The sequence below is a fragment of the Leucoraja erinacea genome, chromosome 14 (assembly GCF_028641065.1).
Source record: "Leucoraja erinacea ecotype New England chromosome 14, Leri_hhj_1, whole genome shotgun sequence".
NCBI lineage: Eukaryota > Metazoa > Chordata > Chondrichthyes > Rajiformes > Rajidae > Leucoraja > Leucoraja erinaceus.
Genome location: NC_073390.1, coordinates 13,875,170 through 13,894,704, shown reverse-complemented (window position 1 = coordinate 13,894,704; position 19,535 = coordinate 13,875,170). Strand labels below are relative to the sequence as shown.

At 40.9% G+C, this 19,535-nt stretch overlaps 1 protein-coding gene across 3 annotated transcripts in view; it reads left to right on the top strand.

The window, feature by feature from the left end:
- Window positions 1-2,742, top strand: part of rasa2 (RAS p21 protein activator 2) — a 148,767-nt gene extending 146,025 nt beyond the window's left edge. For 2 of the 3 annotated variants that reach the window (XM_055645651.1, XM_055645653.1), the window contains exons 23-24: window positions 325-507; window positions 901-2,742. In XM_055645651.1, the coding sequence (XP_055501626.1) occupies window positions 325-507; window positions 901-1,022 (305 nt within the window). In that variant the 3' untranslated portion in view covers window positions 1,023-2,742. Of the gene's footprint in view, window positions 1-324; window positions 512-900 lie in introns of all 3 variants that reach the window. The other variant, XM_055645652.1, reaches the window with a different exon arrangement.
- The last annotated feature ends 16,793 nt before the right edge of the window (window positions 2,743-19,535 follow it).

Below are 19,535 nucleotides of genomic sequence, written 5' to 3'. Positions count from 1 at the left end.
TCATGCCTTGTACATTTTCAACCAAATCGTTCATATCGATGTCAAACAGCAGTGGCCCCAGCATCAATCATTGAGACACACCACTAGTAACAGGCCTCAAGTCTGAAGAAACAACCTTCACCCTCTATTTCCTTTCATAAGCCAATTCTATATCCAGTCAGCTAGCTCTCCCTGAATCCCTAAATAACAGCTTCGTTGTTAACAAGGAACAGTTTGATGAGGAAACATTATTATGATGACTGTTCTTTAAAGAAACTTGGTGAGAACAAAGGTTTGGTTGTATATTTTGACTGTATTCACTCTTGTGGTGGATTTTCTCTGCAGATGCTTGTGGGAGTATAGATGTGTATCAAGGTCCTCAAGAGCAAGATGAATCTGCCCACTTTACAATTCAGGACTCGAGAGTTACCTTTAAAACACTTCAACAAATAACTGCAGTTGTGAATGAGTTGGCTAAGTTTCATGAGCAGTATAGAATCAAGAGATCAACGCGTGCTAAATATGGCAGTGAGTAAGTATTAGTTTAATCTTCCGTTGTATCAGTTCAGGTTCAAATCTTCTAGGAAATGGGATGACTAACTTGTCTAAGCAGTAGCTAATGGAATTGAACTGGTTAACTGTTTTACATGTCGCCTGAATTTACTTCCTTTTGACTTTAATCTTTTGCATTGAAGCAAAATATTGATCTTTAGATGTCATGCCACTACACCATCCTGCTTTTGAAAACACAATTGTAAGAATTTGTTTAATGGTGGTATCAAAAACAAATTCAGAAAATGTAAAAAAAGCTCTTAATTAAGAGGAAGTGTTAGATTTTTAAAGGTGATTGCAATTGCTGCAATTTAAAACGTACTATTATGAGATTTCAAATATTAAGCTGTTATTTGATTTTTGTTACAGAGAAAATCCTATCGGGACAAAATAATTCCAGTGGAGGAGCAGGATTTAGCAGCTGCTGTTATTATTTTACATCACTTTGCTGGTATTTTAAGGACACAAGTCTTCCTTCGGTAGATATATGAAACATTTTTCTGAAGGTGTACATTCATGTGAATTCCACAAAAGTGAAAGGATCTCAATGCACTTTAATCTCCTGAACTCTCCCAGGTGATCTTAATTTATAATTTTTTTTAAAAGGCTGATACCTGGTATTTTTTATTAATCTGTTGACCAATCCATTTGGTCATAACGTGGCCATTCATTGTAAAACTAATCTGTGAATTCCATATCACTTTGGACTATATAAATATCTGATCATCTTCCCAAATTTAATCTTTATTAACAAATGAACTGAGAGTAAAAGGTATTAATACTTGTTTTAATGTCCCAGGAAAGTTTTCGTTTTCATTTTCAAAATCATGCACAATACTATAAATTGTACTAAGGACGTCCTGTTATCACACTCAGTGTTCCTTGCGTATTCAGTCTGGACTGTATTCTTCAAAAATATCCTGTGCGCAGTTTGAAGTGTGGTATTCCCTGTGTCTGCTGCTTTTCAGAATTGAAATAGCTATCAAATAGCTACTTTCATCTCATGAGATAAAAGTTGTAATAAATACTTGAATAATTTGACAAATGTCACAAGATCATAATAGGTTTAAATACTGATCTCCTGGATAATATGGAGGGTAGTAGTCAGTATTTCAAATCCTGTGAAATTAATTACAAAATAACTTCAATATTTCCATAGAAATCAATAAAGGTACTAATAATGGGAGGAAGGTAGTTTGTAGCATTTTATGTAAATTATACAACCATGCACACAAAAAATCCTGAAATGTTCTAACCATAAGCAATTTGCTTGTTTTAATTTATTTAAGGCAGTGCTGGAGTACATATGTGCACCTTTCCAGTATACAAAAGTATTTTCTATTTGTAAAGGGAAAGATCTTGGTTTTTAATTAGTTTCAGTGCTTACTGTAAAAATGATTTTTGATGATATCACACAATAATGTTTCATTGACTTACAAAGTTGGCAGTTGATTTCACCTGTTTTTATCTGGGTTGTTCAATCCATACGTGTTCAAATTGAAGCTAACTTTTGACGAACCCTGCTAAAGCAAGACAACTCGGGACTCAATGGGCCTTTCTTGACTAATAGTTAAATATCGTGCCAACAAGTACTTTCACCAACTTGCCTTGGGGGAATCTTAAAATAATTGACTACTGCCACTAAATACTTCTAATCTTGGGGGTTAGTACCAAATACATTTTAAAGGAGTTACAGTGGGTGGAACCAGCAAATAGTTCTTATTGTTTGAACAGCTGGTTGCATTCCATTTTGGAAAACTTTAGACCTGACTAAACAATATTTTTATTCTTGGCTGACTCTTCAAATTGTTGCTCCCCTCACATCCCCAGGAGAATTAGTTTACATTGTAAAATGACACAACCTTTGGTAAAATATGTCATCTCATGTTCCTGATTCTCAGCACTGATTTGAAATTTAAATGATGAAAGAATGTAATTAATTGCTGCCAGATGAATTATGCATTGTACAGACCGCTGAACAATTTGGTACGTGATTAGGCAAAGTTTGTTTTGATGTCTATATATTCTCTTCCAGACCATTTGATGTATATGTTGCAAAATCACCTTGATGTATTATAGTGTATATTAGCTTGGCTCAAGTCTTTTTTGAAGAAACGGCACTTGTTTAACTGCATGTTAGTGTTTTAGAAATGTATTTTTATTTAAATTTTATTTTCTTATCAAAACATTAAACCAGATTTGAAACTTGTACTATATTTGTATATTTTGCCCATCATTTTACACATCTCTGAGGAAGGCATTTATTCAGTGTTTAGTCAAATTTAATTGTGTTCTTGTTTCTCCGAGCATTCGGCATCTTTTAATAGTGTGAATAGATAGAAACATCGTTCAAGTTCAAGTGAGTTTATTGTCATGTGTCCCTGTGTAGGACAATGAAATTCTTGCTTTGCTTAAGCACACAGAAAATAGTAGGCATATACTACAAACAGATAAATGTGTCCATATACCATGATATAAATATATACACACATGAATAAATAAACTGATAAAGTGCAAATAGCAGAAAGTGGTTATTAATAATCAGAGTTTTGTTTGAGCCAGGTTTAATAGCCTGATGGCTGTGGGGAAGTAGCTATCCCTGAACCTGGTTGTTGCAGTCTTCAGGCTCCTGTACCTTCTACCTGAAGGTAGCAGGGAGATGAGTGTGTGGCCAGGATGGTGTGGGTCTTTGATGATACTGCCAGCCTTTTTGAGGCAGCGACTGCGATAAATCCCCTCGATGGAAGGAAGGTCCGAGCCGATGATGGACTGGGCAGTGTTTACAACTTTTTGTAGTCTTTTCCTCTCCAGGGCGCTCAAATTGCCGAACCAAGCCACGATGCAACCGGTCAGCATGCTCTCTACTGTGCATCTGTAGAAGTTAGAGAGAGTCCTCCTTGACAAACCGACTCTCCGTAATCTTCTCAGGAAGTAGAGGCACTGATGAGCTTTTTGATAATTGCGTTAGTGTTCTCGGAACAGGAAAGATCTTCAGAGATGTGCACGCCCAGGAATTTGAAGTTCTTGACCCTTTCAACCATCGACCCGTTGATATAAATGGGGCCGTGGGTCCCCCTCCTACTCCTTCCAAAGTCCACAATCAGTTCCTTTGTTTTGCTGGTGTTGAGGGCCAGGTTATTGTGCTGGCACCATATGGACAGTTGCTCAATCTCCCTTCTATATTCTGACTCATCCCCATCAGTGATACGTCCCACAATAGTGGCGTCGTCAGCAAACTTGATGATGGAGTTCGTACTGTGGTTGGCTACGCAGTCATGGGTATAGAGCGAGTACAGCAGGGGGCTGAGCACGCAGCTTTGAGATGCTCCCATGCTGATTGTTATCGAGGCTGACACATTTCCACCAATACGAACAGTGTGGTCTGTGGATGTGGAAGTCGATCGTGATGCCGCTTTTCTTGTCTTTGGCTTAGATCAAAGGATTTCACCAGAAAGGATTCTACATTCAACCTCATGGCAGGTTTTAGATCAATACCCTCATACACTTCTGATCTTTTTAAAGTGATAAACCAGGGACTAATCTTCCAGCTTTCGTGCATATAAAATATCATGCAGTTATTTAATGGAGGCCATTTGGTGTTTCAAATGTATACAGGCCCAATGTAAAAATAACCCAGCTTGATTCAGCTTCCCATCGACTACAAATCCCTCCAAATTATTTATTTTCAGATAACCAATCATCTCCCTTTTGAATACAATTAATGTTTTCATATCTTCCTGCCTTTTAATTTGCTGTGTTTAAAAATAGATATATTTTCATTATCTTATTTGATTCTTTTGCCAATTATAGAGTCATAGAATATAGCGTGGAAACAGGTAATTTGTCCCACTTGCCCACACAGGCCAACATGTCCCATCTACACTCGTCCTACCTGCCTGCATTTGGCCCATATGCCTCTAAACCTGTTCTATCCATATCCCTGTCTGTTTCTTAACCATTTTGATAGCACCTACCTCAACTACCTCCTCCAGCAGCTCGTTCCATTCACCTACCACCTTTTGTGTGAAAAAGTTACCTCTCAGGATCCGATTAAATCTTCCTCCCCTCTCACCTTAAATCTATGTCCTCTGGATCTCGATTCCCCAACTCAGGGCAAGAGACCCTGAGCGTCTACCCAATCTATTCCTCTCATGATTTTACATTATGCTACCAATGTACGTTATGCTACTATTTTTAAAGTCTGGAGTCCCTTGTTTTTAATCACTTTCTCAACCTTTGCTACTTTCAATAAATTGTACACAGAAACTTCTCGGTCTGCCAAATCGTGTACCCCTTTTAGAATTGTATCCTCAGTTTTATATTACAGCTATCATTCTTCTAACTAATTTGCAGCATTTCACATTTCCTAGTATGGAATTGCATCCATCATCCATCCATTTATTTGTCTATAATCTTCTTGATGTCTGCTTGTCTCCTCCTCGCAGTTCACTGTGGGCTTTGTGTTATCTACAGATTTTGAAATCTTGCTTGTACTAAAAGCCTTAAGTCATTAATATGAATAGACATTTTTGAGACCTCTGGGAAACTCAGTAAATACAGTATTTCCCTCTAGTCAGTGATGGTAGTCGCATGGGGTGATAGCTGGATTTGCTCTTGTTACGTATTGTCACTGCCTGGCATTGGTGTAGTGTGAATGTTAATTGCCACCTATCAACTCAGATCTGAATAATGTACAGGTTTTGCTGAATATGGTCATCTTCATTTCTAAGGAATAAAAGACACAAAATGCTGGAGTAACTCAGCGGGTCAGGCAGAACATGGATAGGGTGTTTTTCAGGTTGGGACCCTACTGCGGACTTTGTGTCTTTTTTTGTTCTCCAGACATGCTGCTTGACCCACTGAGTTCCTCCAGCACTTTGTATCTTTATTTATAAACCCAACATCTGCAGTTGCTTGTATTTTCATTACGGAAGAGCTGTGAATGGTGCTTGATATGGAGCAATCAACAGTGAACATCCCAAATTCTTACCTTGCGATTGAAGAAATGTCAATGAAGCAGTTGAAGATGATTGGGCCTGGAACGGCAGCCGAGGAACTCCTATGGAACGGTCATGTAGCTGAAATGAGTGGCCTCCAACCACCACAACCATCTTACTTTGCGCTGGTATAATTACTAGCAGATGGTCTCTCCCTAATTCTCATTGTTTCTAGTTTAACCAAGTCTCCTTGATGTCATGTTCAATTAAATGCCTTGAAGGGCAGTTACTCTCGCTTCTCTGGAGTTCATCTTCATGTTTGGACTAAGTGCCTTAATGAAGTTAGGAGCCAAGTTATTTTAGTGAAGCAGATACTGAGCTGCTATGAGCAGGTTGTTGCTAAGCAAGTGTCACAGTCCCTTGCAGCACTTTGCTGATGATTGAGAGTAGACTCATGAGGCGGTTATTGGCCGAATGGATTGGTCCTACCTGGGTAAGTTCCAACATTGTTTGCTAGATGCCAGTGTTGTTCCTGTAATGGAATAGGTTGGCCAAGTGACCAGCAAGTTCTGGAGCCTATTCTTTAGTTGTATTGCCAGAATGTTGCCAGGGCCCGTAGTTGTCTTCAATGTCTTTAGATGTCACTTGATATTAAGGCAGTGAGCCGAGTTGGCATTTATCATGCTGGGGCTACTGGACGAACTGAGGTGGATCATCCACTGGGCATTTCTGGCTGAATATTCTTGAAATGATTCCGCTTTCTACTTTGCACTGCTGTGCTGAGCTCACCCATTTTTGCGAACTTGGATATTTGTGGTACATCATCTGGATATGCTGTCAGTGACCTTTCCCCTGAGGTTTAAAAATCCCCCTTTAAATCTCTCTACCTACACGATCAGTGATGGAAATTGGGGGGGGGGGGGGGGGGGGGGGGGGGGTACGCAGGGGGATAGCGTTCCCCAACTTTTCAGTTTCCAGTTTCCATCCTGTGCGTGAATTTGCAGCTTTATCCTGCCCACCATGCTACATAATCCAAGGATGAGCAAACGCGCGGACAGACGGACGAAAGCAACGATCATAGAGCGGAATCGATGACATTTCGGGCCGAGACCCTTCTTCAGACTGAGTCAGGGGAAAGAGGAACAAGAGATATAGACGGTACTAAGGACAAATGAATGGAAGATATGCCTATATCTCCCGTTTCCCTTTCCCTTGACTGTCAGTCTGAAGAAGGATCTCGACACAAAATGTCACCTATTCAACTCTATGATCATTGTTTTCGTCCGTATGTCCGCGCGTTTGCTCGCTCTTGGTGCCGGTGCTTCTCCCCTCAGTCTCTGACAAACACACACACACACACACACACACACACACACACTTGAATATTGAATTGAATATTGAATAAACTTTATTAATCCCCAAGGGGAAATTCAGATGTCCTTGCAGCACACTAATAAAAATACAACAAAGTATTCATGAAGAAATTCAACACCAAACATAAAACATCCCCCCACAGTGATTCCCACTGTGGGGGAAGGCACAAAGTTCAGTCCCCATCCTCTTGTCCACCCAAAGTCAGGCCTATTGAGGCCTCCACAGTCGCCGCCATGGCGCCCGATGTTCTCGCCGGGTGATGGTACTCCGGCGTCGGGAGAATCCCCAGCGGCTTGAGGTGCCAAGAACGGCCGCCTTCCCAACGGAGCCCGCGGCTTCCAAGCCAACACACACACACACACACACACACACACACACACACACACACACACACACACACACACACACACACACACACACACACACACACACACACACACACACACACACACACACACACACACACACATGTCCGGCAGATCAGTACGGGTCAAGACCAGAAGCAGGGCGAAGGATGACATCAAACGGGCCATGGCAGCTATCGAATAAGTACGGAAATGGTAAGGGGGAAATTAAAAAAAAACATCCAAAGGAAATAGATGTTTAGCAAAAAAAAGGGGGCCAGCGATCACTCCGTGTCCGTGTCATTTTTAGACATTCATCTTTTTCTGCAGATCACCATAGTCGAAGAGGGAAACCCCCGTTCCCTAAAGAATGAGGACATCTCCAATGCCCTGGTTAGGAACACCTCATCCTGGGTGCAGATGCGGCGTAGACGGAGGAATTGGGAGTAGGGGATAGAGTCCTTACGGGAAGCAGGGTGGGAAGAAGTGTAGTCCAGTTTCTTCAGAAAAAAACTTGTATTTGCTGGATGGACAATCCTTTCAGCATTAGTACCTTCTTCCAGGCCAACATCAGTTAAACTCAGTTATCGATGGTGGGCAAGCTAAATAGGTCATGTGCCGGACACTAACCTATTTGACACCAAACCTAATGCAGCAGTCCGAAGAAGGACCCCAACACAAAACATTGTGTCCATTATCCATCACAGATGCTGCTTTACCCGTTCATCTAAAGAAATTCAATTGTGGTTATTACACCAGTTGTTGTGGAAGAAATTAACAGAGGGAAATTAAAGGGGAAAAGCGGAGACTTCGAGGTTTGCTTCAAGAGATACGATGGTGAGATGGCGGCAGTTAACTGCTCACCCGCTCTCTGACTTCACAGTTGAATTAGCCGACAGTTATACTGTGCAGTAAACAACTTTTATTTTTTGTTAGATACAACTATCAGAAAATATACTTTGTCCTTAGCTATATGTTTTCCTATAACTACCATCGACTACATGGGTATTAATTATTTCATTAGTCATAATATACTTTTTGTTTACGTTAATCTTATTCAACAACGGATGGTTAATAAAAGTCAAACATAATACAAGGGCATCTTGACATTATTCTACCTCGCCTTCCAAGCAGACCTCACCACTATTCTCTCTCCGAGCCATTCATAAGCCCCCATTTACTACAACATTTCTATGTTACTAGTGGTAAGGGAGGTCTACTGTAACTTCCCACAGAGATGCTTTTTTATCTCTGTCCTAATTTTGTTATGTTTACAATCACCATTCAACACATTCCCAGCAAAAGGTAATGTGTCTAAAATCTTATTTTGCCGATTCTCACGATCCTCTTCTGCACCTGGTCAACGAGAGATGCCAATTGCCACATCCGCACACCCTTTCGTTACCTTGTTTAATTCCGATCGAAGTTAAGTAAGAAAGTATTTTAATTTTTCTTCTTCTACAGTTGCAAAGCATAATGTTTGGGACAAAGGACCATCATTTATTTGTGGTCATTGTCAGATTTTAATAAAAGCCATTTTTATACATTTTGGTTACACCAAGTAGAAATTATAGAGGTGTTTATACATAGTCCCCCTGTTTCAGGGCACCATAATGATTGGGACACAGCAATGTCATGTAAATGAAAGTAGTCATGTTTAGTACTTTGTTGCATATCCTTTGCATGCTTGAAGTCTGCGATTCATGGACATCACCAGTTGCTGGGTGTCTTCTCGGGTGATGCTCTGCCAGGCCTGTATTGCAGCCATCTTTAACTTATACTTGTTTTGGGGGCTCGTCCCCTTCAGTTTTCTCTTCAGCATATAAAAGGCATGCTCAATTGGGTTCAGATCGGGTGATTGACTTGGCCACTCAAGAATTGACCACTTTTAGCTTTGAAAAACTCCTTTGTTGCTTTAGCAGTATGTTTGGGATCATTGTCTTCCTGTAGAATGAACCGCCGGCCAATGAGTTTTGAGGCAGTTGTTTGAACTTGAGCTGATAGGATGTGTCCATACACTTCAGAATTCATTATTGCTACTACCATCAGCAGTTGTATCATCAATGAAGATAAGTGAGCCAGTACCTTCAGCAGCCATACATGACCAGGCCATAACACCCCCACCACCATGTTTCACAGATGAGGTGGTATGCTTTGGATCTTGGGCATTTCCTTCTCTCCTCCATACTTTACTCTTGCCATCACTCCGATATAAATTAATATTTGTCGTATCTGTCCACAAGACCTTTTTCCAGAACTGTGGTTGCTCTTATGTGCTTCTTGGCAAACTAACCCGGCCATCCTATTTTTGCGGCTAACCAGTGGTTTGCATCTTGCAGTGTAGCCTCTGTATTTCTGTTCATGAAGTCTTCTGCAGCCAGTGGTCATTGGCAAATCCATACCTGACTCCTGTAGAGTGCTTCTGATCTGTCAGACAGGTGTTTGGGGATTTTTCTTTATTACAGAGAGAATTCTTCTGTCATCAGCTGTGGTCTTCCTTGGCCTGCCAGTCCCTTTGCGATTAGTAAGCTCACCAGTGCTCTCTTTCTTCTTAATGATGTTCCAAACAGTTGCTTTTGGTAAGCCCAAGGTTTGGCTGATGTCTGTAACAGTTTTATTCTTGTTTCTCAGTCTCATAATGGCTTATTTGACTTTTATTGGCACAACTTTGGCCCTCGTGTTGATAAACAGCAATAAAGGTTTGCAAAGGTGATGGAAAGACTGGAGGAAAATCTAGGTGTCAAGAGCTCTCAACCTGCATTAAGGAGGCATTTAAACATACCTGAGCAATTACAAACACCTGTGAAGCCATGTGTCCCAAACATTATGGTGGGGGCTATGTATAAACACAGCTGTAATTTCTACATGGTGAAACAAAAATGTATAAAAAATACCCTTTAATAAGATCTGACAATGTGCACTTTAACCATGTAATTTTTTTCTATTACAAATCTCAAATTGTGGAGTACAGAGGCAAATAAATAAATGATGGGTCTTTGTCCCAAACATTATGGAGGGCACTGTATATTTAAAATATAACATTTTTGAATTGTTGGAGCAATCTCCTTGGGGAACTTAGTATGTTAATTTTGATTTAAATTTAACAGAATCCTGTCCTTCAATGGTTGAATTTTTGCACAATGCACAATTTGTCTCCAAAATAACTACTTGACTATGGTCAAAAATTTCCCTTTGAAATATTTTCCCAAGGATAGAAAGCCAAGAAAGTTTCTGCAAGTTAATGCTCACTTAATTTATTGCTGAACACATCTACCAGTATTTCACATTAATAATTTGCCGCTGGGAATGATGCCCCTAAGAGTAGCAGGTTTGCAGTTTCCTTAATCTAGGCTCCTTGGCAAGAAACTAAAACAGGTTTTCCATTTATGCCTATGAGTTTTGATGCCAAAACCTGACTTGCATAGCTGCCTTAAGATTAACCTAGTTGAATTATATTGTAATCTATCAGAAACTAAAAGTTCAAAGTTTGAACTTAATTTTATCAATTACCAGATGTTAACTTTTGCATGTGATGGAAAATTATTTGAACAGATTATTAAATGAATAACAAATCAAAAAGCTTGTTCATCTATCACAGTAATCAATAATTGCTTGCAGATTATAAATTTATAATTGAGATAGAAACATAGAAATTAGGTGCAGGAGTAGGCCATTCGGCCCTTCGAGCCTGCACCGCCATTCAATATGATCATGGCTGATCATCCAACTCAGTATCCCGTACCTGCCTTCTCTCCATAGCCTCTGATCCCCTTAGCCACAAGGGCCACATCTAACTCCCTCTTAAATATAGCAATGAAGGGAAGAGATTTGAACTTTTTTTCGCCTTCCATCACAGTGAGGAATGTGGAGCAGTCACTGTGGTGGATGTTTATGTTAAAATGTGTTTTGTGTGTTCCGTTGTTTTTTATTTGTAAGACTGACTTGGCAAATGAAATTCCTCGTATGTTGCAAAACATACTTGGCTAATAAAGTGTGATTGTGATTGTGAGATAGATGGAAATTTTTGGAGATAGATGGAGATTAATTTCAGATGAAACAATAATTAATCAAAAGACTTTAAAATGAAGGTCAGGATATATAATTATGTCTCCAAGACAAATGATTCCTCGTGTACATTAAATTCTTAATTTGGGAGCAGAGTTTTCAAAGTAGGTGTACCAACTAATGAGGAAGTTCCTAATACACTCTAGATTAATACAGAGGGCTTCATGGAATATGTGTGTCCACAAAGCAAGACTAATCCAGCCCGTATATAGTTAATCCGATCACTTATTCTCAATTATTAACAGAGTAACAGCAGATGTCATTAATGGTCCTATCAAGCAATAAGTTAAAGTAGACACAAAATGCTGGAGTAACTCAGTGGGACAGGCAGCATCTATGGAGAGAAGGAATGGGTAACCTTTTGGGTTGAGACCCTTCTTCAGACCCGAAACATCACCCATTCCTTCTCTCCAGAGATGCTGCCTGTCCCGCTGAAATACTCCTGAGATTTTGTGTCTACCTTTGATTTAAACCATCTGCAGTTCTTTCTTACCTACCTATAATGTGCTCTGCTATATAATGCTATCTGCGGATTTTTGGCTCCTCATCACAACCACGACTATTCGGCTCCTCATCACAACCTTGGTCCTAATATGGGCAAGAGAGCTAAATTCCAAGGATGAGATGAGAATAATTGCCTTCTTGCTGTCAAGGCAACATTTGACCAAGTTCAGCATCAAGGAGGTGAAATTGTAAAATTGTTATCCCAGGTTTGTAGGTTAATTGGCCTCTATAAATTGCCCTTTCTGTGAAGGGAAAGTGGGATAACATAGAGCTAGTGTGAATGGGTGATAAATGAGGGTCGGGTTGGTCTCGGTGGGCCAAGGGGTCTGTTTCCATGTTGTATCTCTAAAACTAAGGTTTAGACGAGGTAAAATTGAAGACAATAGAAAAAAACAACAATAGTGGGAATCAGACCTCACCAATGCACAAATGGAAAACACAACACTAGTTAGAATCATACCTCACAAATTTTGTCAATAACCCCAGCCCAGTTTGGCTATTTTCTTTTCATAAATTTTCTTCCATCATAATTTCAGGAGAAGGGATATTTGCTGTTGATTGCACGATGCTTAGTGTCTTTCACAAATCATCAGCATGCAACAAGTCCTAGACAATATTTAGGCATGGGACAAACCATATTCGTGTCACAAAGTGATATTTCCAACGTGAGTCTAACCACTTACTCTTGACATTCAAGGCATTCCAATTCCAAGCGCCCACAATTAACATAATAGAACTCACCAGGAACCCAACAAACCAGTTATATAAATAGCGTGGTTAGTGTAGAGGATCAGTGAGTACCTCTCATCTTGATAGCCTGAAGCCTTTCCATTGCAGCCACATCATGGCATACTCTCCACTTGCGTTGAGTACTGGTTCAATGATTGTAAAGAAGCTTAACACCAACCAGGGCAAAACAGCCGGCTTGACTGGTACCTCGTCCATTGCCCAAAACACTAGCTCCCTCCAGTAATAACGCAATGTTGCTGTCTCCCCCAGACTTGCCGTTGGTTCTCTCCACTCATTCGCCACTCTGCTACTATTTGTTCTCCAACCTTTGAGATTGCTAGCAATCCAATGAAAAGTCATTGACATAAAACATTAACGTTAACTATCTCTAGTGCTGTTATTTTTAACTTTGGATTTTCAGCATGTGCCTTTAGTTTCTACTTTGTTTCCTATCCCTGACACAAAGGGCAAGAGGTGGACAATTTAAAGATCACCACCGCCTGAAGCTGAGAATGGGAAGAGCACTATTCTCTTTATACAGTGACCCTTGCCATCATGGATGAGCTATTAACTTAGTTTTAGAGATAATACATGGAAAGAGGCCCTTTGGCTTACCGAGTCAATGCCAACCATTGATCACCCGTTCACACTAGTTCTATGTCATCCCACTTTCCTTCACAGAAAGGGCAATTTATAGAGGCCAATTCACCTACAAACCCTCACTCCTTTGCAGGCGTGCGATTTCTCCGTGGATTTTGACATTCGGTTTAAAAAAAAAATCTAAATCCGGCCCAATCTGACCATCGCGGAGCCTGGGATCTTTTGCCGAGGATCTCCAGTGTTGGAGCTCTGACCACGGGGCCTAACACCGTGGAGCAGCGGTCTCCGGTAAGAAGCAGCCGACTCGGGAGCTCTGATCTGTCCCGACGCCGGAGTTTCGATCATCCCGACGAGAGATTCCAGAGATTCCACTTCAAAACATGCAGCAGATTTTACAAGACTTTTTCTGCTGGCAGTGAATGTCAGAGAATTGGAAGCAGGTTATGCTTGAAATCAGAATATCTTATTAGCCATGTGGACATAGGAAATATTCCTGTTGCTTACATTGTGGGAAAGTTTTTGTAGTGGAAATGCTACCTGGGATAATTCCTAATCTTTAGGAAAAGTTGATAACTATTTCCATCTGCATGATCTTAATAGGTTTCTTTTGCAGTGGTAATGGTGTTCTGGTTTAGTAAATGCAGGAATTATCACCTTATTTTTTGTTGATGTGTTTTGGCTTTGCTGCCTGTGTTTTGAGAGATAATCTGCATGTAGTTATGTGCCAACACTATTTGGTTTAAATAATATTTAAATATATTAAATCTTATTAATATTCAAATATTATATTTAATATTTAAATATATGTTGAACAACATCTCATCACTTTGAAATGTGAAAGTGTCAACATTTTAAAGTATTAAAATGTAATTTTATTAAAACCATTTACCATGCAATGATAAAATTCTAGAACCATGGCTGCATTACCTGAAAGTTGCATCTATATAATTTTTGTATGACAGATTTTGGAAGATAGTTCCAATGGCTGCCCCATGACTGAATGACCTGTATGCTTGACCAGCCTAACCTGCATGTACATTATTATTCTTTTATTTTCATTGCCTCTGTTGAGGAAGGTTCATCCCCACATGTATCCAGTAGTTGATTCCTTCCTTTAACCACCATGGACAAAAGCACATGGAATAAAGTCCAGCTAAATGATTAAACACAGAAAAACTCCAGCTTGAATTGGTTTATTTTATATTGAAGTAATCACAGATTGCTTACATCTGGACTTACGGACGATCCAAACTTTAATATTTGGCTCGCAAACTACACCAAATAAAGTGGGAATCTTTGCATGGAACACAAAGTGCTGGAGGAACTCAGTGGGTCAGGCAGCATCTCTGGAAGACATGGATATGTGACATTTTGAGACAGGACCTTTCTTCAGCCTGATAACATAAGTTTTTATTGACTGCTCCTGATGATGTTGCAAAATCCAACATGTTATGCAGGGAAAAGTAGTCTTGATCCGTTTATTTCCACCCTAGAAAGATGAGAACTGTGTTTAGTTCTGAGGTATGAAGTTAGACCAAAATGCTGGAGAAACTCAGCGGGTGAGGCAGCATCCATGGAGCGAAGGAATAGGTGGTGTTTCGGGTCGAGGCCCTTCTTCAGACTGATGTCGGGGTGGTGGGATGGAGGGGGGGAAAAGGGGGAAGAAGAAAGGAAGAGGTGGAGACAGTGGTCTGTGGGAGAGCTAGGAAGGGGAGGGGAAGGAGGGAGAAATCAAGGACTATCTGAATTTGGAGGTCAATGTTCATGCCGCTAGGGTGTAGGTGTGGAGGAGTTGGGCGAAGTGATCGCTAAGCCTGCGCTTGGTCTCACCGAGGTAGAGAAGTTGAAACTTAGAGCAGCGGATGCAGTAGATGAGGTTGGAGGAAGTCCAAGTGAACCTCTGCCTCACCTGGAAAGACTGATTGGGTCCTTGGATGGAGTCGAGGGAGGAGGAAACGCGACAAGTGTAGCATTTCCTGCGGTTGCCAGGGAAAGTGCCAGGGAAGGGGGTTATTTGGGTGGGAAGGGATGAATTGACCAGGGAGTTACGGAGGGAGCGAAAGGGAGGAGATGGGAAGATGAACATTGACTTCTCCAATTTCAGGTAGTCCCTGCTTTCACCTCTCCTTCCCAGCTAACCCTCAGCCCACTGTGTCCGCCTCTTCCTTTCTTCTTCCCCCTCCCCTCCCAACCCTCACATCAGTCTGAAGAAGGGTCTCGACCAGAAACGTTGCCTATGTCCTTCGCTCCATAGATGTTGCCTCACCCGCTGAGTTTCTCCGGTATTTTTGTCTGCCATCAATCAATCAATATAAAAAAAGGTAGACAAAAATGTTGGAGAAACTCAGCGAGTGAGGCAGCATCTATGGAGCGAACGAATAGGTGACGTTTTGGGTCGAGATTTCTACAGATTGATGTGGAGGTGGGAGGGGGGAAGGGGGGGGGAGAAGATAGGAAGAGATGGAGACAGTAGGCTGTGGTAGAGCTGGGAAGGGGAGGGGAAGGTGGGGGAAAGCAAGAAGTTGCCCTGTAATTTTTAATGACAGTCTATTATTTAGCCATTTATTTGGCCAATGGTGATTTAGTTCACAAGCTGAGACCGTTTACCCAGCAAGACTTCATTTGATATCTGCTTGATGTGTACATTGTTTTAATATTGCTTTAACTGTTGTTAGTGTTGGCTGGAGTTTCCAGGTAGTGCAGACTTCTGTGGAGACTAAGCATTGACCCACACCAACTACTGTGTGACTCAAACAGTCTACCAGAGTGTCTTCCAGAAAAGCAAGCAGTGAGTAGCAATAAATTCAGCACCACATTGAGTTCTTATAAAATTCTGCCTAACAACATTGATATTTCACACTAAGAAAATTCTCTGTAAAAATAATTCCATCAGGTTTTCTTGATAAATCATTCAGAGGTCATTTTGTGTTGTCTGCTTTTTCTTAGTAATTAAGATATTTTAAATCCAAAATTATATTGTATCAAAATTGTATCAAAAAACAAGAGTAAAAGTATTCAAAGGTTTGAACTGCTGAATCGATAATTAAAAACGAATGAATTAGGAGCTGCAGTAAACTGTTCACCACAAAAGACAGCTCTGCCACTTTAAAAAATTGTGGTCTAGCTGATTGCAACCTTGACTCTGCACGACCTTAATGCTGTATTCCTGCTTACCCAATGATAATCTTATAACCCCCCTTCACTCATGAAATATCGATATAGCTCTACCTTAAAATATTCAAAGGCTCTGCTTCCATTGTGTTTTGAGGAAGAGAACTGCCAAGCCTTGCATCTCTAGGCCCTTTGATCTACAGCTGCCTTCCTTTGATGCCAATAAACCAGTAGCCTACATGTGATTCGCATGTCAAGCATATTTATTTGTCATTTGTACTGGATATGAGTCAGGAAATTTAAAGTTTTTTTTCTGCAACTTTAGAACATAGAACAGAAAACAGGAACAGGTCCTTCGTTCCACGATATCTTCAGCACATGATCCATGATCTCTCCATTCCCTGCACACCCATGTGCCTCTCAAAAAGACTCTTGAACAGAATTTTCACGTACAAGAAGTGAATATACTGTACAATCAATGATTGGTTATTCTAAGCATAATTGTTCAAAAACCAATGAAGAGCAACCACATCAATGCAAAGTCCACGGTGGTTCAGTGTTGAGAGAGGCTTGTGGTTAGAGTTGTGTAGAGTGGTTCAAGAGCCTGATGGTTGATGGAGCACAGGAGCTTATATTTCTAATGTGATTCGAGCACAGCGCAGAGGAGGAATATTGCAGTTCCATGTCCCTGCTAAGAATGAGTTAGTTGAAACATCTAACAAATACCTGATGGGTTTCTACTGATAAGTGACTCGACTAAGACAGGGAAAATGGACATTGAAATCACAATGTTAGTTAGCAGGGATCAGTTGTGGAATTACAGGAAACTGGCACAGAGGCAAGTTCTCAGCCATGATCTTACTGGATGACAAAGCAGACATGAAGGGCATAATGGTTACCATTGATTCCGTTTCTTATTTTCTTTGAACTGCTGACCCACCCAATTACAGCTTTTGGTCACAAGCAAGGTTTGTGGGAATGGGATCAAGCTAGCTGGAGGTAGGTATTACACTCACGTTGAGACTAGAGGTGCAGTTTGTGGGTGGGGGTGGGGGTTGGGAGGGGAGAGCTGGAAGAGAAGCAAGAGAGACAGAGTTTCAGAGCTGAGTTAGGGTGGAGAATAAAAGCAGATTAGATCCAGAGTGGAAGAAATCACCAGCCTGATCGTGTGTTGTTAGAATTGAGAGTGCAGGAGGCAGGAATTGTGATGACAAGCGATCAGGAAAAGGAAGTCAGGGTTATCACTGCTAGTGAGCTAAACATGGGCAGTTGGCAGAGATGCAGAAGGCTGTGCTCCATGCAGCTCCAGTGATACAAAAGTAACAGAGCTGTGTGTAATACAATTGACATAAGGGTGCTCTGCCCATTGGGGAACCTCTTGAAGGGCAATAACGGGATGGGACTGAGACTGGATACTGAGGGGAAGGACATTGAAGGTGCAAAGGGGCTGGGTGAGGGAGACACCAGCAGCAGCTATCACCATGAATAGAGGCTTTAAGATGGCAAGGTTGAGAATGCAATTGGAGAGGACATGGGGATAAGGTTTATAAAAGCGCAGTAGAGTTCAGTCAACGTGAATTGAGTGTGGTTGGCGAGGGACTCCAGGAAATAATCGGAGAGTGGGAAATAAAGGAAGCCACATACCTGAGGTCATAGAGAAATGGCGTAGAACTCAGTCAGAGTAACGTCAATGCGAGTTTTTGTGCAGAAGCTGCTTGGTGAAGGAAAGGAGCCAGACCTTTATGGACCAGGGTGACCATTTGGATCGGCTTGTGTATAGGAAGCCAGTTGCATACGTTGTCATCTTGTGTCCCTAATGGATCCCCATATGAGAACCATAAAAACATCCGCCTTGGAAATAATTAAGAAACCGTTAAACTGAAACATTCTGTTGAGTTTACAGCCTTGATAATAAAAGTACATATATGGGAATAAAATCTGCAATTCTCACCCCTTTATGGTGTCTATAATTTATCACAGTGTGCTGGCTGCACATTAAACACTACTGGAGGCACTGACATTGTAAATTACACTCCTATTAGTCCACAGCCCCAGTATGGTTTGAATTTTCACAGTCATACATTTGGAAGCTAATACAAGTCTGAAAATGTGTTTCTTTAGTAGACATTTGGGGTCTGATGTTAATCAGTGGTCGAGCTAATAAAAATGGGTGTGTTGGTCTAATCGAGTGAAACATAAACAACATAGCAAGGCCGGGTGCATGGGCACAGTTGGCACACAGCATTGGAGGGAGCTGTCGACCTGGCAGGGCTAACTTCATGGTGTTGCCTCTTGTCAGTTGGATCCTACTTCTGTGGAAAACCTCACTTAATGCAGAAATATACGAACCTCCGCCTGGCACACATCAATTATATTTCTGTCAGATTTCTTATTGCTGATTTGTATTGAGAGTTTTGGAAGCTCAGTCAGCACAGGATATGAAATAACCCCCGGCTGAAATTTATTGGAATGCTTAGAACACTTTTATCCTGCGGTGCTTTACTTTCTCACAATGTTTTAATGTTTTTACTTGTTTCCCCCCCAATAGGTATGTTTGATGCTATTTACAGGCTTTGGGAAGGTGAAGCCATTTGTGAATTAAGTTTAAGGAAAAAATTGGTTGTGAATGCAATTATCTGCATTAAATTCAAGGACACAAAGGTCATTGCCCAACAGTGAATGGGCATTACGGACAGAATTAATGAGTGTTGGATAACATTGGCCTGCTGGCATGGCACATGTTTAAGTTGTTATTGAGTTGATCTGACATGTGGACGTTTTGTAATGAGGAAGGCCAGCTGGTTAGAGATCAGGACCAGCATGTTCCTGTGAGGATGAAAATTAAGGATAACAAAGTTCGGGAACCTTGGATGACAAATGATACTGTAAGATTGAAAGAAACAAAGAAACATATGTCAGGTTTAGGAAGCTTAAGTTTGTCAAGGCACCCTAGAAATATACAGGAAATGGGATAATACAAAGGATTGTGAGGTTTATACGGGGCCATGAAATATCCTCGGCAAGTGGGATCAAGGAGAATTGGGAGGCATCTTGGATGTACATGAGAAGCAAGAGGGTAGCTGGGGAAAAGGTGGAACCACTCAAGGACAAAGGAGGAAATATATGTGTGAGGAGCCAGAGGAAACGAACAAGGTTGTTGCTAAGTAATTCACGAAGGAGAAGGACTGATTGTTGGGGAGATCAGAAAGGGTGTGTTCATGTTCTGGGACATGTCTCTAATAAGAGTTTGTTGTGTCTTGAAAAACATTTCAGGTGGATAAGTCACCAGGTCCTGATGGGATCTATCTAGGATACTGAAGGAGGCAAGGGAGGTGATTGC